Source organism: Schistocerca americana, chromosome 1 (assembly GCF_021461395.2).
Source record: "Schistocerca americana isolate TAMUIC-IGC-003095 chromosome 1, iqSchAmer2.1, whole genome shotgun sequence".
NCBI classification, from domain to species: domain Eukaryota; kingdom Metazoa; phylum Arthropoda; class Insecta; order Orthoptera; family Acrididae; genus Schistocerca; species Schistocerca americana.
The window spans coordinates 301,463,089-301,489,007 of NC_060119.1; the positions used below are offsets into that span (position 1 = coordinate 301,463,089).

Consider the following 25,919-nt stretch of genomic DNA (forward strand, 5'->3'; position numbering starts at 1 on the left):
TGCTGACACACGCGCGCGCACACACACACACACACACACACACACACACACACACACACCAAATTCTGACCAATACTGACAAATTTCTAAATTTTGTTTCTTTTCCTTTTATTTACACAATTTCCAACACAATCTTAAGCTCAAAGCAGCATCTATATTCACAAAGAAATAATTTTATCACAAAAGGATCATGAGTTTAGAAACTTTTATAAAAATGTAGTGGGGCGTAGCATGGAACATGCACAATTAACTACAAACTTGCTTTATTTTAACATAACTTAATATTTTTTTCTGTTTATATGAGATACATTTTATTTTTAGGACTGTCACCATACAAACTTTAAAAAATATAACAACTGCAAAATTAAATATGGATGATAACATGAGTACTGAAACAATATTGCTATGATCAAATTGTTTTGGTGTGATCATGTCTGCTGACAGCCTGGTGGACTTACCAGAATTTCACAGAAGCAAGTGTGTATATATTTTTGTTTGGTACAATGGCTCTTCCATAACAGAAAGTTAACATAAACTGTAATTTTTACACAGACAAAGTCAGTCTGTGTCTAGTAAGAACTGCAACATCCTTCATAGGCTCAGGGTGCAACAATTCAGCAACCTGCAGAACAATGAAAGTACAAGGAGAATTAATATCACAATGGCTACACGAAGAGGCATGTCTTGTTTCACTTACACATGAGAAAATCAACCGACCACTGACCCTGTACTATGCCAGAGAGCAATAGCACTGTAAATAGATACAGGTGGATGATACATTTTATTCGACATCACAGCCTGGGTGTCGAGTGCGCATTGCATTCCTATTATATGGCACATTGCCACGCACATTGTTTCTTTTCCTTTTATTTACACAATTTCCAACACAATCTTAAGCTCAAATAGTTGCATGTACTATAAAGATATCCCCAAATAAAGTGTTGCCAATGGTGCAGACCACTGAGATATCAAAATTTAATTACTACTTTGTTTCTTTTGTTATCAATTCATGGTAACAAATGACATCTCACCATCAACAAGAGTGCATTAAAACAAAGTACACACCCAGTCAGACAAGAACGAGAAATAAATTCTCTGTTGTTGTGGTCTTAAGTCTGAAGGCTGATATAATGCAGCTCTCCATGTTACTCTATCCTGTGCAAACCTTTTCATCTTCGAATAACTACTGCAACTTCCATCCTGAATCTGCTTGCTGTATTGATCTCTTGGTCTCTCTCTACAATTTTTACCCTCAAGACTTCCCTCTAATACTAAATTGGTGATCACTTGATGACTCAGAACATGTCCTATCAACAAATTTCTTTTCTCCACAATTCCATTCAGTACCTCCTCATTATTTAGATGATCCACCCACCTAATATTCAGTATTATTCTGTAGCACCACATTTCAAAAGCTTCTATTCTCTTTTTGTCTAAGCTGTTTATAATCCACATTTCATTTCCACAGAAGGCAGCACTCTATACAAATACTTTCAAAAAAGACTTCCTAACACTTAAATCTATATTCAATGTTAACAAATTTCATTTCATCAGAAATGCTTTTCTTGTCACTGCCAGTCTACCTTTCATATCCTCTCTACCCTTTGGCCATCATCAGTTATTCTGCTGCCTAAATAACAAAACTCATCTACTACTTTAAGTGTCTCATTTCCTCATCTAATTCCCTTTTAATTCAACCTAAATTACATTATCCTTGTCTTGCTTTTGTTGCTTTTCATCTTGTATCACCCTTTGAAGACACTGCACCTGCTCTTCTAAGCCCTTTGCTGCCTCTGACAGAATTACAATGTTGTTAAGAAACCTCAAAGTTTTTATTTCTTTACCCTGTGCGTCAATTCCTACTCTTAATTCTTCTTTTGTTTCCTGTACTGTTTGCTTAATGTACAGATTGAATAACATTGGTGATAGGCTACAATCCTGTCTCACTTCCTTCTCAACCACTGCTTCCCTTTAAAGCCCCTAGACTCTTATAACTGCCGTCTCGTTACTGTACAAGTTGTAAACAGTCTTTCAGTCCCTGTATCTTACCCCTGCTACCTTCAGAATTTCAAACAGAGTGTTACAGTCAACACTGTCAAAAGCTTAGAATAAGACTACAAATGTTATAAACATAGATTTGCCTTTCCTTGACCTATCTTCTAAGGTAAGTTATACGGTCAGTATTGCCTCAGGTGTTCCTACATTTCTCCAGAATCCAAACTGATCTTTCCAGCTTCTACCAGTTTTTCCGTTCTTCTGTAAAGAATTTATGTTAGTATTTTGAAACCATGACTTATTAAACTGATATTTCAGTAATTTTCCCACCTGCCAGCAACTGTTTTCTTTGGAATTGGAATTACTACATTCTTCTCGAAATCTGAAGGTATATTGCCTATCTCATACATCTTGCACACCAGAAGGTAGAGTTTTGTGATGGATGGCTCTCCCAAGGCTCTCAGTAGTTCTAACAGAATATAGTCTATCCCTGGGGGCATTGTTTTGTCTTTGTCTTTCAGAGCTCTGTCATTCTTCTAGCAGTATGATTCTCCTATCTCAGCTACATCTACATCCACTTCCCTTTCTATAATATTGTTTCAAGTTCATCTCCCTTCTACAGACCCTCTATAATGTCCTTCCACCTTTCCCTTCTTTATTTAGGACTGGTTTTACATCTGAGCTCTTGAAATCCATACACCTGTTTCTCTCTTCTCCATACGCCTCTTTAATCTTCCTGTAGGTGGTATTTATCTTTTTCGTAGTGAGATTTGCTTCTAAAGTCTTAGATTTCTCCGCTGGCCATTCCTGCTAAGCCATTTTGCACTTCCTGTCAATCTCATTTTTTAGATGTTTGTAATCCTGCTTCATTTGCTGCATTTTTATATTTTCGCCTTCTACCAATTAAATTCAATATCTGCTCTGTTATCCAAGGATTTCTATTATGCCCTGTCTTTTTACCTATCTGATCTTCTGATGCCTTAACTATTTCATCTCTCATAGCTACCCATTCATCTACTACTGTATCCCATTCCTCTATACTAGCCAATTGTTGCCTAATGCTCCCTTCAAAATTATCAACAATCTCTGATTCTTTCAACCTATCCAGGCCCCATCTCTACCTTTTTACAACTTCTTTAGTTTTAATCTACAGTACGAAACCAATAAATTGTAGTCAGTGACCACATCTGCCATTGTAAATGTCTTACAATTTAAAATCTGGTTCCAAAATCTCTGTCTTACTATTATATAACCAATCTGAAACCTTCCACTATATCCAGGTCTCTTCCACATACACGGTCTTCTTTCATGATTCTTAAACCAAGTGTTAGCATTCTTACACCAAGTGTTAGCTATGATTAAATTACGCCCTGTGCAAAATTCTACCAGACGACTTCCTCTTTCATTCTTCTCCTCCAGTTCACTTTCATCTATTTTTTTTTATTTTCTTCTCTTCCTTTTCCTACTATCAAATTCCAGTTCCTCATTGGACTTAAAATTTCATACTCCTTAGGTATCTGAATATTTTCTTTTATCTTATCATCCACTTCTTTAGCCTCTTTATCATCTGTGGAGCTAGTTGGCTTATAAACTTTACTACTGTGATGACTGTGGGCTTCATGTCTATCTTGCTTACAATAATGCGTTTACTATGCTGCTCATAGTGCTTACCCGCATTCTTGTTTTCTTATTCATTATTAAACCTACTTCTGCATTATCCCTGTTTGATTTTGTATCTATAGCCCTGTATTCACCTGACCAGCAGCCCTGTTCCTACTGCCATCGGATTTCACTAATTCCCACTATATCAAACTTCAACCTATCTGTTTCCCTTTTTAAATTTTCTAACCAACCTGCATCATTAAGAAATTTAACATTACATGCTCTGATCTACAGAGCACCAGTTTTGTTTCCCCTAATGACGACAACCCCCCCCCCCCCTTCCCCAAGTAGCCCCCACCTGGAGATCTGAATGGGAGAATATTTTACCTCTGGAATATGGCACCCAAGAGAATGCCATCATCATTTAACCACGCAGTAGAGTACATGCCCTTGGGAAAAATTACAGCTATAGTTTCCCTTGCTTTCAGCTGTTTGCAGTTCCAGCAAAGCAAGGCCATTTTGGTTGATGTTACAAGGCCAGATCAGTCAATGACCCAGACTGTTATCCCTGCAACTACAGAAAATGCTGCTGACCCTCTTCAGAAACCACAACTACTCCATTATGGTTGCACCTGCAGTATGGCTATCTGTATCGCTGAGGCATGAAAGCCATACCACTGATGGGCAAGTTCCAAGGTGCATGGTTCTTAAACAAATGACCATAATATTAAATGAAATCACAGATAATTTGAATTATAATAGCTAGATTTCAACTTAACTGTAGAGCTAACCAAGTATAAAGTCTGCAGTGCAGTTGGCTATAACACATCTTTTTGTGTTTGTGACACAGTAAAATTATAATTATACAACATATTTTCCATTTAGTCTGTCAACACAGTTACAAAAGGTACGTTAGAGTTGTCACGGATTTCACGAGTTTTGTGGATGTAACAATCATTCCAGTATATTGCAATGACATTATAGTTAGAGCAGTGTGAAAAAGACTTCACAGAATTATTAATCCACAGCCTTCCGCTCACTATTATGATTTGCCTAACAGTATCTCACTCTTGCATTGGCCAGCGCTATGCCTTTCACAGATCCTCTTTGTCCAGGTCCTAATCCTGTCTTTCCTCTGTATATTCCTACTTTCCACACTTCTGTTCCCCTTATTACCCTTGTGGTGTTACATCTTGCCTGCCTATTGCTTCTACCAACAAATGACATTCAATGAAGATGACACCATACCAACTGACTCAATACTACTTGCAGGTGTGACTCAAGCAGTCACTCTGAATATGATTTACTGGAGCTAATCATGGAGATGTAGGTGAACAGGAATGGCATTGCCACAATCACAGTAATGGGAACAGTCCAAACCTGACTCTGTAATTGTGATGTAGGGATTCAAGATTTACAAGGCAACAGAAAATGAATATGGAGCAAAGAGTGCATTAGTGCTCAACATCAACTTAATATGTTCTCAAGCATCAATTAAAATAAAAGTTACAAAAACATAATCAATGAAGACTTATAAGACTGATATGGGCATGAGAGAAAAATGACAGTAATGAGTAGAGCTAACTAGAATGTGTGTGATGGAATCAAAGTGTAGAGTGAAAGTACAGAGGGAGTTCTCAGAAGCATTTGAAGCAAAAACAGGAGTGAGACAGGGAGATGATATATCACCAATCCTGTTTAATTTGCCGCTCAACAACATCCTGAAGAGAGTAACATATGAAAGTGCTGGAGTCACCATAGGAAAAAAGATAAATGTCCTGGCTTTTGTGGATGATATTGTGCTGATAGGAACGAACATGGAAGACCTGGAGAAAATGGGGACTGTGCTAATGGAAGAAGCTAAGAAAGCAGGTCTAAGTATAAACAAAAGTAAAACAAAGTTCATGATAGTATGAAGAAAAGCTCATTTAGGACCAAACCATCTAAAAACCGGAAATCTAACAATACAGAAAACAGACACATTCATGTACCTAGGTGTCAACATCAACCAACAAAACCTCATAGAACAAGAATTCAAGCTGAGGGAATACGTCTAGGAACTATGCACATCATAAGATCGAGTTACTATCTAGGCAGGCAAAAATGAGAATATATCAGACCATCATCAAGCCAATAGTGTGCTATGCAAGTGAGACATGGACCCTGACATAGAAGTCAGAGAAAAAACTCATCACTTTTGAAAATAAAATACTGAGAAAAATATATGGACCAGAGAAAGAAAGTGAACAGTGGAGAATAAGGAAAAACAGAGAGCTCAGACAATTATACACACTGCCTGACATTGTAGTGAGTATGAAAATTAAGACACTAAGATGGTACGGACATGTGAGGAGGAGAGAGGAGAACATGGTAATAAAGGCTGTAATGGATGGAGAAGCTGAAGGAAAGAGACCTCTGGGACGGCCAAGAATGAGATGGAAGGATAATACCATGGGAGACATGCAGATACTGGGTCTGGGAGATGGAGATGCAGATGACAAGAAGTGTGGAAGGCGGGACTGAGGGAGGACAAGGACCGACTGCAGTTTGTGTGGCCAGTATAAGTAAGTCAATAAGTAAGTATATTTTAAAAATTAATGCAATTTTTGAGTTAGTAATTGTTGTTTTTATTTAACTAAAATAAACTCAAATTATTTTATACCATTTTTTTTGGAGTCCTATAAGAAGATATTTTAGATTGCACAATATTTACAAACAGCTGCTCATAGACATTCTGTTAATAAAAATGTCCCCAAGATCCAAACAATGTTACCGGCAGCACCTTCTGCAAGCAGAAGTGGAAATTACGACAATGTTAATTTTTTAAAAGATATATTCAGAGAACTACTTTCAGCCAACATCCCTTTGAATAATTTAAATAATGTAAAATTTCAAACATTCCTGGAAAAACAGTCTAAACGAAAAGTTCCTGATGAATCAACAATAATGAAAAACTCCATTGGTAAAGTTTATGAAGAAGTATTTAAATTTGTCAATTATTTAAAACTTTGAAACATATTGACGATGGAAATGTAAAATTACTTAGTGCCACAGGTTAAGTTTAGTTCATAATCAACAAACACACTTTTTTTAAAAAAAATTTAAACTTGCTCCCCACAAAAGTGAGATATTAAATTCCACCGCTGATCTTTATCAATTTTCAATAAAACGACTCCTTTCAGGTGATACAAGAAATAAGAGGTGATACCCGCGACTCAAGTTTGTGGTTATCTGTAGATGAAATAAAAGACTTGTGTGGGAGATTTATTGGCAATGTCGTCGTGGGAAAAATGACAGAACTTGAACCACGAACACCCCATCTCCTTGGCTCTAGGATACTTGAAGAAACAAACTATTGGATTGCTAGGGTTGTTCATAATGTGTTACATGTTTGATTGCATGTAAAAAAATAATGAGGGACAACTCCTGGCAATAGTTAACATGCAGCAGAACACATGATTAATATTGCTAAGGCTTTGCAGGTATTTTATACTAACGCAATTCATATACGTTATTTAGCATTTGCTCTTCACCACTTGGCAGCGGGAACCCAAGTGAATTTTTCAGAAGTAAATGCCTTAATTTCCTCTCTGTAAAAAAGTGTATGTGAAGGCGCCATCAAGAGCTGAATTATTTACTGATATGATGCATGATACCTCTTTACCCCACAGAGCCTATCCTCACAAGAAGGGGAACATGGATTGAAGCAGGTCAATATTATGGCGATCATTTATAGGATGCTTGACCCGATGAACAAAAACAAAGCAGCAAGTATCTCCATTGCAGTTAGTGTTCATAATGAGAAGAGTCTCAGTGTTTATTGAGACTCATTTTAGTAAACCCCTCACTGCATGTTTGGAAGAAAAAGGGATGCTTCTGTCTTCTGCCCTGCAGGTATATGAATCAGCTGTTACTGGAGACCTACCAGGAGAGATAGGAAAGTGTCTTCATACTAAAACCGAGAAAACTGAAGCAACGAATCAAGGTTTAACATTTCTTCAAGATGTGAATAAGGTGCTACAAGGAAAATCTGAAAAACAACTTAATGCCTATTCTGCAACTGACATAGCCTCTTACTGGTACTGTCTGTAACTTCAAATGAAGGGAGTGATCTTTCTCTCAACATAAAAATATTTTAGATGATGGCAGTACATTGTTTCATTTAGAAAAGAAAAATATTTAACTGTTTATTGCAATAAAAGCAAGTAGTGCTAAAATAGATAGATAGGTAGATAGATAGATCTAGAGAGAGAGAGAGAGAGAGAGAGAGAGAGAGAGAGAGAGAGAGAGAAATATTAATTTCATTAATGACTAAGTTTAAGAATAAATTTACAATTTGATTACTTCATCAGGTTTGATAATACGAGAAAGCTGAAATTGTATGTTTTATTTTTATGCACATTTTAAAGTATTTAGAGTGTATTTATTAGATTTTTGGTGCACATGTTTATGCAACAGTGGAACATGACTGTGTGTTACCTGGCCTATAGGCAGTAGCATCGCACCACGTTGCCCTAATTGGGGTTGATATTGTCCACGAGGTCCTCTGTGATGGACTCAGGTGCTATGTGTTGTCTACTATAGGACATAAACTAAAGTTAGCTTGCCTTTACCTGCTACGTCCTATTTAAAAACTTAGTCCCAGCAAGAAAATCGCAGACTGTCAGAGTAGGTACTACTTTCTATTGCCACCCTGAATGGCTGCTCCTACAAAGAGCACGGTTGATTTCTGAGGGAATCCTCAAGATCTGTTAGGTTGCCATTTCCTGGTTGATCTTGGTGACCATCAAATAATTATAGTTTAAAGGATGCGGCCTTAAAATTGACAAGGTCCAAAATTACTCCTGTACAGAGGAAATAATATTGAGCAATTTCTGTCTCTCTCTCTCACCTTGCAGACACACCTGCTCCCTAAAAGAGCTTTAACAAACACAAAAAATAAAACAAAACATATGCATTACTACTACACAAAATGGAGTCTAACATATCGCTTTGGTGAACTGATGTGTTGCACAAGCATTTTTCAAACCGACGGATGCTTGTTCTATTTATGCACATGTGGTGGTGCTGCAAAGTAGGGAACTGCTCATGCTGAAGAATTTACATCCTGGAATGATTTTCAGGAAAAATAGCAGTACCGGTATCATAGTACTCAAGAAAAACTGGTACATGAGCTTCCTGACCCTTTCTTTTATATTTAGTTGGAGAACTTACAAGAAACTGAGTGGCACTTAACACTGTCTAAATATGTACACTATTTATCTAAAAACACAGATGATGTGACTTACCGAACGAAAGTGCTGGCAGGTCGATAGACACACAAACAAACACAAACATACACATGAAATTCAAGCTTTCGCAACAAACTGTTGCCTCATCAGGAAAGAGGGAAGGAGAGGGAAAGACGAAAGGATGTGGGTTTTAAGGGAGAGGGTAAGGAGTCATTCCAATCCCGGGAGCGGAAAGACTTACCTTAGGGGGAAAACAGGGGTATACACTTGCACACACACACATATCCATCCGCACATACACAGACACAAGCAGACACCAAGAGTGTCTTTCCGCCGTCCACCTAACCTTCGTAACCTCTTAGTTCATCCCTATGAAATCCCCAAACCACCTTCCCTACCCTCTGGCTCCTACCCTTGTAACCGCCCCCCGGTGTAAAACCTGTCCCATGCACCCTCCCACCACCACCTACTCCAGTCCTGTAACCCGGAAGGTGTACACGATCAAAGGCAGAGCCACGTGTGAAAGCACCCACGTGATTTACCAACTGACCTGCCTACACTGTGATGCATTCTATGTGGGAATGACCAGCAACGAACTGTCCATTCGCATGAATGGACACAGGCAGACAGTGTTTGTTGGTAATGAGGATCATCACCCTGTGGCTAAACATGCCTTGGTGCACGGCCAGCACATCTTGGCACAGTGTTACACCATCTGGGTTACCTGGATACTTCCCACTAACACCAACCTATCCGAACTCCGGAGATGGGAACTTGCTCTTCAATATATCCTCTCTTCCCGTTATCCACCAGGCCTCAATCTCCGCTAATTTCAAGTTGCCGCCACTCATACCTCACCTGTCATTCAACAACATCTTTGCCTCTGCACTTCCGCCTCGACTGACATCTCTGCCCAAACTCTTTGTCTTTAAATATGTCTGCTTGTGTCTGTATATGTGTGGATGGATATGTGTGTGTGTGCACGAGTGTATACCCGTCCTTTTTTCCCCCTAAGGTAAGTCTTTCCACTCCCGGGATTGGAATGACTCCTTACCCTCCCTTAAAACCCACATCCTTTCGTCTTTCCCTCTCCTTCCCTCTTTCCTGATGAGGCAACAGTTTGTTGCGAAAGCTTGAATTTTGTGTGTATGTTTGTGTTTGTTTGTGTGTCTATCGATGTGCCAGCGCTTTCGTTTGGTAAGTCACATCATCTTTGGTTTTAGATATACAATTAAATAATTTTGTCAATAACTTATTGTTTTCATTGTTGTGTATAAACACACACACACAAACACACACACACACACACACACACACACACACACACACACACAGAGAGAGAGAGAGAGAGAGAGAGAGAGAGAGAGAGAGAGAGAAAGAGAGAAAAATCACAAGATCAATAGATGTCAGAAGCATGAATAAATGCCACAATCTCAGAATTGATGATGATCTGCTTTATGGGTCTCAGCACCTCAAATGGATTACTGTATGATAAAATTCAAAACTTAATATAGTATGTCTCATTCAGACACCTAGAAAATAGGTTTTTCTGTCAGTATAACTGTAACATACACCGTCATCCGATCTAATTTTACTACTGTGAGTGAACTGGTAATATCTGAAAAGTGTGTTACAATCTAGGATTTATGCCAAGCGAATGGGATAAAAGTGTGCTGCAGTGTGCTCTCACCTGGTGAAATTGATGTAAGCTTGTAGTTAAGGGGTAAGGGATAGCTGCGCACTCTGTGAACTGTGCACATTGTTTATCAAATCCCTATGTATTTGGACTGTACAACAATTACATCATGCCAGTTGCGCATGGGCAAAAGCTCCTTAAACCATGTACAACTGAAGGTGTGCTCGTGACCCTGATGCCAAGTTTCACAAAGTCTAGAGTAGCAAGGTAACGTAGTGTGGTAGATTTAAGATTACTGCATCTACATTACGTTTAACAGCATTCAACGAAAAATAACCATAAAATCTGCAAGGTTTCAAAAGTTATAGTGTAGTATGTACAGAGGAGTAAGATACACATACCACAGAAGACAGATTAAAAACAGAGTTTGAATATCGGCTACCTCGATATATGTATATATAATAGGAGAAGATGGAGTAATAAATGCTATTAACCGGATGTTGCACTCTAACCTGTATGTATGTATAGGGCGGTGGAAAGGATACGAGTGCTAGAGGAGAAAGATGACCTATACCTGAGAGAAAAGGGAGGATACATAAACAGGGACTCTATCACAGTGAGTAATTAAACAGTGGCATAGGATAATATTTCTCGGGAAAGAGGCATATCTTGAGGGTTACTAAAAAAGTTGGTCTCATTAGTTTTGAGGTTCATCCAAAGTAGCAAGGTAGATGAATTTACCTGAGTGGATTAATCTGTTCCATATACTAATTTAAACATGACAACATAAAAAGGCAAGTATCTGAGTTTTGCATGCTATTCCCCAGATTTAGAAAGACAGGAAACTGACTATGAAATGACCAACAAAAAGTACTTCTTAACTATTCAAAACATTTAACTCCTCTGGTTCAGTGGCAGTTTACGAATGATGAAGGTATTTTATGAGGAAATTGGCCTCATAACAATGAGCGCGGTGTTTGCTGCAACTACACAGGGCAATATCCCAGTATAGTTCTGTGAGTGTGGTAGAGTCTCATATACTCCTCCTAGAGGAGTCATATTTTTTTAAAATTCTTTATGAAAGATGATAAAATAATAGATTCGAGTTTACAAGATTTTGCTTTGGTAATTCAGTCCATGGAATGAATGTAAACTAAGGCAAAGGTGATTACTGTGTTGTGTTGCTACCCTCTCCACTTGGCATCAATAGGGAGCTGTTAGGACCACTTTTTAGGACGTGTAAGGGTGAAACTGGGGAAGTCCATTCTGTAGGGTACCCCACACAATTTCATCTCCCAGCTCCTCGGTGAAGAACCTGTCAAGTAGGGAATCCTGATGTAGGCGTCTTTCTTTCTTACATTCTAACATACAAAATCTCTTCAAAAAATTCTGGAACATTTGTAATTTCCCACCAATGGTGTGTTGGATCAAAATGCAGTTGGCATCCATGCACACATCTGTGTTCAATGTGTAACTGTCAGAAGTTTCATTGTTGTTTGTCTGTTGGTAAATGTTCAGTGCTGTATTGAGTAGAAACATTGTGCTCCACAGTTTGAGAATTTTGAGATGGCAGAGTTAGCGGAGCAATGCTTCTGCATTAAATTTTGCATGAAACTCAAGAAAACCTTTACAGAAACACACAAAATGATGTAGGAAACCCATGGTGGTGAGTGCTTAAGCCATATGCGATGTTACGAATGGTTCACATTGTTTAAAAATAGCCAGACAGAAGTTAAAGACGACCCTTGTTCAGGATGCCCTTTGACATCTACCAACAACGCTCATGTCAATAATGTCAATGAAACTGTGAGTACCAATTGAAGACTGACTGTCCGAAAGAGTGAGAAGAACATAACATTTCAGTTGGATCATGCCACGAAATAGTGATACATCATCTTGGAATGCATCATGTTGCCGCCAAATTCATCCTATGGCTCATGATGGACATGGTAATGGGTAATTATGGCAAAAATTTTTATTGCAGTCTGTTTCGTCAGTTTAACTTAGCCTCAGGCAGTGGTATGAGCAGTTACGTAAACTACTCCACAGTACTTCCAGCCAGCTTTTAGGCTGTGCTAGGGATACCATCACGGTATCACTGAGTGAGAGATGCCAACTTTCTGCCACAAACCCACCAATGGGAGGAACTGGTGCCATCATGTGAGGTACGCAAGAGGGTTGGTAAGGTAGCGGCCACAACAGGGGGGCGCTCTCTTGCCTGTCAGCTTCCTTACCCTCTGGACGTGTCCAACTGTCCTGAATATTGACGGTGAAATGGTCTTTCCATATCATATCACTCCACAGTTGTAGTTTTCATAAATATTGTACTCCTTAGTGGTAGTTCTTGGGAATGAAACCCATTTTTCTCTGAATCCTGGCATTTCTCATTTTACATGTAGGAAAACCACAATGTACACCCATCTGAAATCCTGATGCCATCCTAACATAAACAAACTAGTGTCTCTCAGTGGGATCTTTCCCACCGTTCAATCTGAAGTGATATTTTCCTACTGGTCCTATGTGTTGGCAACCACAGCAATGACTATCGGTTTGCTGTTGCAAGCTGTTTAACTATTTGTGCCAGGTGTGGCTTTAGGTGTGCCTTGACAACGTTTTAGGCCACGAAGGCCCAATAAAGCACTCTTTATTATGAGCCTACATTGATGTGATTCCTGCCTGCGAGTGTTGCAGTTGTTGGTACTCGACACACTCTCATTTGACCAGACAGCCCTCTAACCACCTCAACTCCAGGTTAGCATTACAGTGCCTGGGTGACCCTGCATTTCGGCTCAGCTGCAGCTCAGTTGGTCGCTGCCACTGCACCCACCACCACCTTGGTTCCAAGTACACAGTCGACTACCGGCCATTGCACTAACTCTGGCAGCTTCATGAAGTGTGTGTGAAAAGAAAAGATTGACATCCATGATATTTACAGAGACTTCCAATTATGAATAACTCAAGTGACACCAATGGATAATGATATTGTAAAGTAAAAACTTAAACTTTGTACCCGCTGAATATTTCATAATAAGTTTTTAAAAAACTGAGAATTCAACCCTCCATTACTTTTGAGACCTTTCTTTTGTGTTTTGAATTGGTCATTAAGACTGATTATTGTCACCCTTTGTAACAATCGCAGACCCCTAACAGGTCCTCATGGAAGGGGTAAGGAACTGTACATGGTAATGGATAATAACGCTAAAATTTTTTATTGTAGTTCTGCTTCCATCATTTTAACTTAGCCTCAGGCAGTGGCGTGAGTGGCTAAGTAAATTACTTCACAGTACTTGTGGCCAGCTATTACATTGAGCAATGGATGCCTCCACGGTATAGCTGAGTGAGAGATGCCAACTTTCTGCCACAAACCCACCAATAGAAGGACTGGTTGCTGTCACATGAGGTATGCAAGTGGGTCAGCAATGTAGCAGCCATAACAGTGGGTTGCTCTATTGCTGTCTGACGTCCTTACCCTCAGCATGTGTTGACCCGCCCTTCCTACTGAGGCCAAAATGCTCCTTCTGTACCCTGTTTTGGTTCACTCTGCAGCTGTAGCCAATTTTTGTAAATATTGTACCCCTTAGTGGTAGTTCTAGCAAATAAAACCCATTTTTCTCTGAATCCTGGCATTTCTCATTTTACATGTAGAAAAAACACAATGGATGCCCACCTGATCTCCTGATACCATCCTGACAAATACAATGATTCACGGTCAAAAAGACCTTTGCATCACAATCTATGAAGATCTTTCAGATTGCACAAATGAGGACGAGATGTTCCTTAAGAGAATCACAGCTGGTTGATGAGACAAGACAGAGTCTTCACAGTGGGTCGGGAAAGGTTGTCACGATCAAAAAAAGCTCCTCAGCTCAAATCAAACGTCAAAGCCATGCTGATGGTTTTCTTGGAATTTGAAGGATTAGTTCATCATGAATTCATGCCACAGGGACAATTGGTTTATCGATGGTACTATCGGGACGTGTTGCGATGTCTGTGAGAAAATGAGAGAAGGTGATGGACTGAAATGCGGTGGACAATTCATTGCTCTTGCATTACAATAACACATCTGCACATTTGTGTGTGTGTGTGTGTGTGTGTGTGTGTGTGTGTGTGTGTGTGCGAGACTATTGCACAAAAAGCAAAATCATTGTTCTATCTTATCCTCCATACTCTCCAGGCCTGGCCCCTGTGGACTTTTTTTTTTTAATTTATTTCCAAAGCACTGTTGAAAGGACAAAGATTTGCAATCATAGACGAAATAAAACAAAATTCACAGACAGTGCTTCACATAATCCAGCAAGAGGTGTACCAAGATTGCTTCCAGAACTGGAAACGGTATTGGCAGCAGTGTATCAACTGTGGAGGATACTACACTCCTGGAAATGGAAAAAAGAACACATTGACACCGGTGTGTCAGACCCACCATACTTGCTCCGGACACTGCGAGAGGGCTGTACAAGCAATGATCACACGCACGGCACAGCGGACACACCAGGAACCGCGGTGTTGGCCGTCGAATGGCGCTAGCTGCGCAGCATTTGTGCACCGCCGCCGTCAGTGTCAGCCAGTTTGCTGTGGCATACGGAGCTCCATCGCAGTCTTTAACACTGGTAGCATGCTGCGACAGCGTGGACGTGAACCGTATGTGCAGTTGACGGGCTTTGAGCGAGGGCGTATAGTGGGCATGCGGGAGGCCGGGTGGACGTACCGCCGAATTGCTCAACACGTGGGACGTGAGGTCTCCACAGTACATCGATGTTGTCGCCAGTGGTCGGCGGAAGGTGCACGTGCCCGTCGACCAGGGACCGGACCGCAGCGACGCATGGATGCACGCCAAGACCGTAGGATCCTACGCAGTGCCGTAGGGGACCGCACCGCCACTTCCCAGCAAATTAGGGACACTGTTGCTCCTGGGGTATCGGCGAGGACCATTCGCAACCGTCTCCATGAAGCTGGGCTACAGTCCCGCACACCGTTAGGCCGTCTTCCGCACACGCTCCAACATCGTGCAGCCCGCCTCCAGTGGTGTCGCGACAGGCGTGAATGGAGGGACGAATGGAGACGTGTCGTCTTCAGCGATGAGAGTCGCTTCTGCCTTGGTGCCAATGATGGTCGTATGCGTGTTTGGCGCCGTGCAGGTGAGCGCCACAATCAGGACTGCATACGACCGAGGCACACAGGGCCAACACCCGGCATCATGGTGTGGGGAGCGATCTCCTACACTGGCCGTACACCACTGGTGATCGTCGAGGGGACACTGAATAGTGCACGGTACATCCAAACCGTCATTGAACCCATCGTTCTACCATTCCTAGACCGGCAAGGGAACTTGCTGTTCCAACAGGACAATGCACGTCGGCATGTATCCCGTGCCACCCAACGTGCTCTAGAAGGTGTAATTCAACTACCCTGGCCAGCAAGATCTCCGGATCTGTCCCCCATTGAGCATGTTTAGGACTGGATGAAGCGTCGTCTCACGCGGTCTGCACGTCCAGCACGAACGCTGGTCCAACTGAGGCGCCAGGTGGAAATGGCATGGCAAGCCGTTCCACAGGACTACATCCAGCATCTCTACGATCGTCTCCATGGGAGAATAGCAGCCTGCATTGCTGCGAAAGGTGGATATACACTGTACTAGTGCCAACATTGTGCATGCTCTGTTGCCTGTGTCTATGTGCCTGTGGTTCTGTCAGTGTGATCATCTGATGTATCTGACCCCAGGAATGTGTCAATAAAGTTTCCCCTTCCTGGGACAATGAATTCACGGTGTTCTTATTTCAATTTCCAGGAGTGTATTTCGAAGGAGACCATGCATAATAAGTAAAGGTAAGTGTACAAAAATTTTGTGGATAAAGTTATGAAATTTTTTGAACAGGCCTCATACTTCATGTTTCTTTCCTTTTTTCCTTCTCCTCCTGGAGTTTCTTGACTCCTTTTTTACCATAGTCAATAGCCTCTGTCATGGAACCCTTATTATATCCACTTTTTAAAACCTGTACACAAAGGCTTGCCCGAGGTGTAGCACACATCCAGTCATGTCTAAAAATGTTATGAGCATGGCTGGAAAAGCTTGCATTCTGGAATAAATGTATTTGATTAAATGATGTACGGGCAATTAGAGCAAATGGCTAGGGGACTGTAAGTTCTGGTAATGAGTAGTTTACAAGACAAAACAAAGAAATATTGTAAAACAGTTTAACGATCTGTATTGGTATCAGTAGATATGATTTACATGTACCATCAAACAAATGATTACAATTTCAGTAAATTTGGATGGTTTATTCAACAGAAAGAGCTTCACAAATTGAGCAACTCAGTAACGCACGAGTCTACCTCTGGCTCTTATGCGAGCACTTATTCAACATGGCACTGACTGATACAGTTGCTGGACATCACCCTGAGGGATATTGTGCCAAATTGTGTCCAACTGCCACGTTAGATCATCAAAATTCCGACCTTGTTGGAGGGCGCTGCCCATAATGTTTCCAACATTTTCAATTGGGGAGATATCCGGCAAACTTGCTGGCCAAGGAAGATTTTGGCAAACATAAAAACAAGCAATAGAAACTCTTTTCAGATATGGGTGGGCATTATCTTGCTAAAAAATGTAAGCCCAGGATGGCTTGCCATAATGGACAACAAAAAGGAGTGTAGAATATAGTTGACGTACTGCCATGCTGTAATGGTATCACAGATGATTACCGCAAGGGTCCTGCTACCAAAAGAAATAGCACTTCAGACCATCACTCCTGGTTGTCAGGCTGAACGACGGGTGACGGTCAAGTTGGTATCCTATAGCTGTTCGGGGCATCTCCAGCTACATCTCCGATGGGCATCGGGCTTCAGTTCAATGTGGAACTCATCAATGAAGACAACTGCTGAATGAGATTGCAAGCCAGAATTTGGTGAAGCTGTGGGGAGGCCTTCTTGTCCTGGATTGTGAAGCTCTTCCTCTTGAATAAATACTCCAATGTATTTGAAACTATAATCATTTGTTTGCCTGTACATGTGCATCACACCTAGTGATTTCTGTTCCATTTTGACAATTTCTTTCTCATGTATCATCTTTTCTTACGAGGGTTGCCCAGAAAGTAATGCACCATTTTTTTTTTTTTTTTTTTTCCTTCAACAATTCTTTATGGAACATAATGACAATAACACACATGAAAGAATTGTGTTTTATCTACACTCCCTATTTTTCCATGTAATCTCCATCTCATTCTATGGCCTTCCTCCAGCATGAAATAAAGGCGTGTATGTCCTGTTGGTACAATCCTTGGTCTGGTGGCGGAGCCAGTTCTTCACTGTGGGAATCACCTCCTCATTGTCCTCAAACTGTCTTTCACAAATGGCATCCTTTAATGACCCACACAAGTGGAAGTCCGAGGAGGCTAGGTCAGAGCTGTAGGGTGGATGGGGTAGCATTTTCCAACCCTATTTTGCGATGTGTTCAGCAGTCCGCAGACATGTGTAGGGCTGAGTGTTATCGTGTTGCAGCAAAACATCTCCTGGGTTGCTGTGGTACCAAAATCGCCGGAAGCACGTCTTAAGCTAATGTGTTGATATGTGCTTCTGAATTAATTGTATTGCCTCTTGGCATCGCATCAATGAGAATCACACCTTCTCAGACCCAGAACCTGGTGATCATGACATTACCAGCAGAAACAATTGCGTTGAGTTTTTTCTTCTGTGAGGAGTGGGAAGGGTGCCATTCCATAAACTATTGTTTTGTTTCAGGCTCAAAATGGTGAACCCAGGTTTCATCACCTGTCACAAGCCAGGGCAAGAAGGGCTCTCCACAGTTTCAAAACGTTGCAACAAATCAAGGCCAATGTTCTTTCTGTGTGATCTGTGATCCACAGTTAGACACCATGAGACCCATCTGCATACATTTCTGAATATCCAAGAGTGCAGATAATTGCATCCACACATCCTTTGCTGAATGACAGATACTGCGTCAACTGATGAGTCATAATGCATCTGTCCTCATGACTGACATCATCAGCTCGCTGCAACATGTCAGGTGCGACAGCAGTGGATAGTCTCCCCGACAGCTGCAAATCGTGGAGCTCCATCGAACTGCCTTCTGATGACCTCACCCTCCGTGCCCAGCGACTAACTGTACTTCTGTTGACAGCAGATGCTCCATTGACTTTGCACAAGTGTTTGTGAGTATTCTCCACAGTTTCTTTATCTGCAGTGAGAAATTCGATGAAGCCACAATGCTTGTAACATACATCACCTACATACGTCATTTTGAAACTGTTCTGCAGCTACCTTATCTGTCAGAAGTGGCCAAAACTTGGTGCTCTCACTCAGGAAACTCGACTGACAAGGTTATCATGTGCTCTTATCTCAAAATCACCATTAAAGATTAAATTTCAGAATCCATTCGCCCTGCACAGCAGCTTTGTTTGTTCGAAATCAAGCATATGGTTTTCACTGATACTGTGTTCCGCCACTGCAGACTTCTACATTTCGCCTGGGCAAATGCTCCTTACGTGTTCTGAGCAGTGCAGCACTATACACCTCTGTATCTGGCTGATGTACTGTTTGCCACATTCACAGCAGATTCTGTAGACTCTGGGTGTCTGTATTCCTAATTTATCCTTCCCTGAGCCCAGCATATTCTCGATTTTGGCTGAACTGTGAAAGATGGTTTCAATGTTGCTCTTTTCTAATATCCCGGCAATCTTTGCCATGGGCAGCCCAGCATATGGAAGGAATGCCAAAACATTGGTGTCTTCTTCATGTATGTCTTCCCTCTTCTTCTCGCTCGGTTGGAAAGTATGTCTCAGAATAGCCGTTTTCGCAAAAGTTTCTTCTCTAGAGCTGCAGTTTGGAAGGTAGACTCTTTGCGTTACACTGGATGGTGGCACCTATTGGCGTATGTATTCTTCCTATAAACAGAATGACCTAATGTGCCATCATTGTTCTTCTTTATCATGATGTCGAGGAAAGGCTGACTTCTGTTTTCTTCCATTCCATAGGGAATTTAATATTGTCTTATATGCCACTGAGACAGTTAAGAAATTCTTGCAAATTTTCTTTGCCATGTGGCCAAATCACGAATGTGTCGTCCAAGTAGCGGTAAAACACTTTCTGTTTCAGGCACACCTTTTTGAGAGCCATTTGTTCAATGTTTTGATGTATAGATTTGCAATACATGGCATCAGGGTGGAACTCATGACTATTCCATCTATCTGTTGGTTGAATTTACCACCACATTGGAAGTATATGGTAGTGAGTCTGTGGCAGAATAGTTCCACTGTCTTCGTTGAAGTGGCCCCATAGTAATGTCAGGGAGTCCTCTAGAGGTACTCGTGTGAAAAGGGACATGACATCAAAGCTGACCAGGATGTCACCTTTGTCCAGATATGTCACTCAAAGTATCTGCACAAACACCATCGAGATTTCGACATAGTGAGGACAATGACCCACGAGACGCTACAATAGCTGCGCCATGTGTTTTGCTATTTCATAAGTTGGTGAATTTATTGTGTCCACTACTGGACACAGTGGAAGTTCCTTCTTGTGAATCTTTGGAAGTCTGTACATACTTGGTGGTACTGGTGCTCTGGGGTACAGCCTTCTAACCACATCCTTGTACATGGCTGAGTTGTTTAGCACAGAGGTGGTCTTCACCACAGCTGAAGAAGAATCCTTTTTCACTTTTTTTGTAAGCTGTATCTTGTAAAAGGATCTCAATCTTCTGCCAGTAGTCGACTGATTGTAGCAGTACCATTGCATTGCATTTGTCTGCCACTAGGATGTCTGTATCTTTGTCCTCCTGTAGATTGCGTTTCACCCTGTGTTCACAGCCATGGAGATGTTGATTATTGTCGTTTTTGTATTTTCCCAAACTCTGTAAGTCCCACTTCTGACCTCTTTGGCAGTGTCAGAGGGGAGCCCTCAGATTGTCTGCTTGATGCTACTGATGATCTCCCGCTTAGGTAATGTGCAAAATATAGTCTGTTTCACAGCACAGATGTTGCCTCATCCAGTTCCTTTCAGTTAAATTGATAATGGTCCTTGAAATCTTTCTATTGATGCTCCATAATTAAGCCCCTGGACGTCAGTGGATCTTGTCTTGTTGTTTCATGGTTACTATGCATTTGCATAGTTCACTGGTTGCGAATGTGCTGCTGTCTACCCACTCCCACGAGCAAGGCGAGAGTTTCGATGCCAGTTCCAAGTTGCATGTGAGTAGAGTGTGACCAGTTTTTTCAAGTTAAAGCCTTGTTATGCATATGTGCTCACACACCAAGGTTGAACTAGCACACTGTAAAATGCATTTTGTCCTTGTTGTGTTGATGGGGCATTGCAGGTGAATGAACTGCAGCAGGACTTTCATGTCCCAACATCATAGTAGGAAGGCTAGATTGCTCAGCAGGTTTGCCTTCTTGTTACAAAATTTTTGCAGCATCTTGAAACTGTGCTGTATCATCTCCCTGAAGAGGTGTGCTATATGTGAATTTAGACTCTTTCAGCGAGTCTCGACGATGAAGTCTTCTCAGGTTATCAGCCGAGTCAAGATGTAGTTCTGCAGCAATGTTTCAAGTTTCCTACTTGTCATCTTCAGTTGAAATGTTTGGTTTATGTACTGTCCGAGTCTTTATAGCCGCTAGACCGCAGACTCCTCTGCCTTGCCTCCATCAGCAGTGCCAGTGGCGTGCCTCCAGAGGGGTGTGTGTTGCAATCTGTGATGAGAGGGCGGGAATCATAGATGGTGGTAATGGGGGCATCCTGCGTGCTTTCATGTCCAGACATTGCATCCTGATGGGGCTTGTCCATTCCAACTGTTGCCTTCGCTGGTTTTGCATCGGAGTGTTCTTGTCATATTTTTGTTATCACTGCATCCCATGCAGTCCTAAATTGAGAACCAATGTCTGGGTTCACAAGGTTATCATGGACTCACATCTCCACAGCTTCTTTAAAGATCAAATTCCACAACCCATTTGCCCTCCACAGCAGCTTTGTTTGTTCGAAATGAAACATATGGACGGATCGAATGACAGGTCCCACCAAGACATGATGCCTGGACCCGCCAGCATGCAGGGAGTTCCCACCACCGCCGGCCCTAACTGCTAATGTGGTGGTAAATTCAATGAACACACGGATGGAGTGGCCATGGGCCGCCACACCCCCTCCCCCGGCACCATTTATCGGAAACCTATACATCAAACACTTTGAAAACAAATGGCTCTCAAAATAGCACGCCTGAAATTGAAAGTGTTCTACTGCTACAAGGATGACACTTTCATGATTTGGCCACACCTCAATAACAAACATGACAACACAAAATTCACCATGGAGATGGAAGAAAACTGATGTCTACCTTTCCTTGACATCATAATTAAAGAAGAAGACTGATGGCATGTTAGGTCATTCTGTTCACAGGAAGAAAAAACACTCCGACCTGTACCTTAATGCCAATAGGTGCCACTATCCAGCACAAAGCAAATCCGTGCTAACCACCTTGGTGTGCGGAGTATGAGACATATGTGATAAGGACAGTTTACCTTCCAAACTGCAGCACTAGGGAAAAAATCTTTTGTGAGAATGGTTGGTGCACAGAGCACGAGACATGTGACAAGGAGAGTTTCCTTCTGAACTGCAGCACTTGGGAAAAAACCTTTTGCGAGAATGGTTATTGTGAGATGCAGATAAGATGCACTCTGCAACTGAGCGAAAAGAAGAGAAAAAACTTATGCGAAGACGATACTGTGTGCTTGGTGTTGCTTCAATATGCTGAGCTGCCCACCACAAAGAGTGCCAGGATATTAGAAATGAGCAACTTTACAATCATCTTTCACTCTTCAGTCAAAATCAAGAACATGCTGAGCTCAGTGAAGGATAAACCAGAAATACAGACCTGGAGTCTACAGCATCAGCTGCGAGTGTGGAAAACAATACATTGGTCACACACAGCGATGTATTTTGCAGCACTGCTCAGAACACACAAGGAGCGTTCGCCTAGGCCATATGGAGAAATCTCCAGCGGCGGAGCATAGTGTCAATGAAAACCATATGTTTGTTTTCGAACAAGCGAAGTTGGTGTGCAGGGCAGATGGGTTCTGAGATTTGATCCTTGAAGAGGATGTGGAAATATGAGTCCATGATAACCTTGCCAACCGAGATAGCGGTTTCCAACTTAGCGCCACAAGGGATGCAGCAGTAATAAAAATACGACAAGAAGCTCAGATGCAACACCAGTGAAGGTAGCGGATGGAGTGGACAGGCCCAAGTAGGAGACGACACCTGGACCCACCAGTATGCAGGGAGACCCCACCACTACCAGCCACGACTGTCCCCCACCAAAGACCCTGATACCCCCTCTGGAGGTGCACAATTGGTGTCGCAAACCCAGACGAGACAGAGTTGGCAGTGGTCCAGCGGCTATAAAGATCCAGACAGGACATGAACCAGACACTTTGCCTGAAGATAACAAGTGGAAAACTTGTCGGAACGTTGCTACAGAACAATGCCTTGACTTGGCTGACAACTTGAGAAGATTTCATCAAAGAGTCAGTCTATCTGCTTTTAAATTCCTTATGCAAATTGAATAAGATGTTACAGATACTAATATGGATATGAAGCACCCTCTTCTATGCACTACACATTGCCACGTATATATGGCATGGAATTCAAAGTTGCTTTATTTAGAACATTTCAAACCCAATCCTGGAAACCACAACTTGTCACCTTCTTCCTGTTTACTAAGCTCTTTGGTTACCTGCCTGCCAACACTAGTTGGCCAAGAGGAAGCAGATTATCAAATGTAAAGAGTTCATTATGTAGAACTTCACAAATATTCTCAATTTTTTTCAAAGCAGGAACCTTCAAAAAACAACCCAAAAAGGTTTTAAATGTGGTCTCTATTTCTAGATGCAACTTGTGAATCAAAGGTGTATGGCTTTGAAAACAGTGTGTATATAGTGAATAGTTCTGCAGATGACATTATGAAATAAAGTTCTGCTTTTATTGAAGGTTTCTAAAATGCATTCACAGTGGCATTGTAGGATTTGAACTGAACAGTAGCAGAATTCTTTTTTAGAGGAACATATTTAAGAAAGTAATATCGAATACCATCCCAATGTTCCAAAATACTGTTGTTTGCAGATCCTAAAGTAAGTCACCTAGTGGTTGTATGCCTCCAAAACTTGTGATGTGGAATGTTAAGCATGGACTGAATTCCTTCACATTCTTCCCAGCAAACAGGTCAACCATTAAAATAATAGTGAGTATTTGCCAGAAATTCTGATGCTTCTTGATCTAAACATTCCAAAGCCTTTAATGAGGCATTTTGCCTTGAATAAATGATGCAAGTTCCAATGTTTAGGGTTGCCTACTTTGGGTCTCATGGACGTCACTATCTAAAAGCCTAAATATTTTTTTGTTGACGCTAGGTCCAGCTGATCCCAGCATAAGGCATTTATTTAGGGACAAGGTGGCTTCAGAAAGTACTTCACATTATTTCCAATGTAATCTGCCTTACCGATTTAAAGTTCTTAGGTGATGTGTAGTTATGCAACACTTACTCTCTGACCAAAATGTAATGGTTGTTTGGAATTCTTTTCTATCTTTAATTTTAGTAATTTCATCAAAACTCAATATGTAATTTTATGAACATGCCTCTACTAACATATATTCTGGGAAATATTGTACCAATCCATCATTTATTCGGTATCTCATTTTCATACACAAAAGTGAAAATCATCATCTTAAAATGTTACAAATATCATTTGATGAGTCCACAGAGTAATTGGAAACCACTAATTTCACTGTCCAAATCAATTCAGCAGTGGTGGAACTCTCCTTGGTACTTGACATCCGTATTGTTGATGCATGTACCAAACTTGAAGGTTGTGTCCAATCTGAAAGTTATAATTATAACTGATGGGATCCAAATTTACTATCGAAGTTACACTTGCATTTTGTTGAAAGTGAGTGATTAAAAATTTCCTGAAAACCTTTTGACTTAAAATTAAGAAAGCAAGAACACACACTGCAAAACAATTCACATTCACTGATTTTTTCTCCCCATCCAGACGTTACTTTTAAAATTGTCTGTTTTTTCAAGCTAATCACTATAATATTTGCATTTTACATTCTCGAAAAATTTATCGCAGAGTCTCACAGCAGCAGTACGTTGTTGCCAAGTGCTGTGCCTCACAAGGACACAGACAACATAGTGCTATTAGCTAAGGGCCTTGACTGTCATCTTGATACATGCTTCACATTTATTTTCAAGGTGGTTGCCCCTATAGTGGCAACACCAGCAGCTCCCACCACTGCCCTCCCCACTACATACGAAGACACTGGCAACATTTGGTAAGCAGACGACTTGTTCCTTTGTTGCTGCACGGCGTAACTATTGATCACATGAGCTCGTGGCATATTGTGCATGAGCCGGCAACTCCACATTCCGCAACTGTCATCTGTCAGTCACAGAGTAATTTTTATCAGAGTATAGATTTTATCTACTTTTATCATCGAAGCATTCAGGAAAGTTAAATGAATGAACCTGGAAACAAAAGTAAATAACTTATTTTCTTCCTAAAATAGCAAAAAGCATGAGATAAGTGATAAAAATTTAAAAGGTGACCGAGTCCTTACCCTGTAATCCCCTTTGTATTTTACATAAAAAATGTATTTCTAAATACAACTCTCCATTTATTTATTTGCACATGAATGAACAACGGTTCTCACTGAAAGAGTAACCATAAAACAAATTCCCAAAAGAGTCGCCAGCTTAAAACTACGCTGTCAAAATCTAATAATTCTAAAATTACCACAAAAATCAGGAGATTAGGGAAACAGTCTATCAAATTCTGTGGACACTTACAGATAAAACTACTACGTAACAAAGTTAAACAGTCATACATTCACAATGACTATGTTGTCCTATGTGAGACTTGGGCACTAGAAAAATAATGTATCACAGCTATTTTGAGTTTATCGTAAGAAAGGTATGGGAATGTAAGTAGTATAACCAGAATATCCTAATGTGAATTTTCATTTATGAACTGTTTATCTCTAAAAATGACAAATCAGAATTATCTATAGGTAACCACTTTCAACATCTATGATACTAGAAACAAAGCTACAAAAACCTATAATACATTAAAAGACGAACACTTCCACAGTGTGGAACTAACTTTACTGGAAAGAAAATTACATGCCGTTTTTGTATAGAAATGTTATGCAACAACAAAAATTTTAGATGAGGATAATGATGATAGAGCTATCTTTGTAAAGTAAGGTAATAAACTTGCACTGGCAGTTCTAATTAAGAATTTTTTTGGTGTTGTGTATTATGTTATTTACCCTGTACACTGAGTCAATAATTTATCTACATACATAATCAGATAATAAAATTCTGAATCTAAAAGTTAGTGACCTGAATCTTTGGCTATTACATTTATTTTATGCAAATAAAACAACTGTAGCGTTAC

General features: G+C 40.8%; 1 protein-coding gene across 1 annotated transcript in view; it reads right to left on the reverse strand.

Moving 5' to 3' along the window:
• Positions 1-246: 246 nt before the first annotated feature.
• LOC124595529 (exosome complex component RRP4) overlaps positions 247-25,919 on the reverse strand; it is a 115,517-nt gene continuing 89,844 nt past the window's right edge. Inside the window, exon 6 of the mRNA XM_047134300.1 lies at positions 247-622. Within this exon, the coding sequence (XP_046990256.1) occupies positions 545-622 (78 nt within the window). The 3' untranslated portion in view covers positions 247-544. The remainder of the gene's footprint in view (positions 623-25,919) is intronic.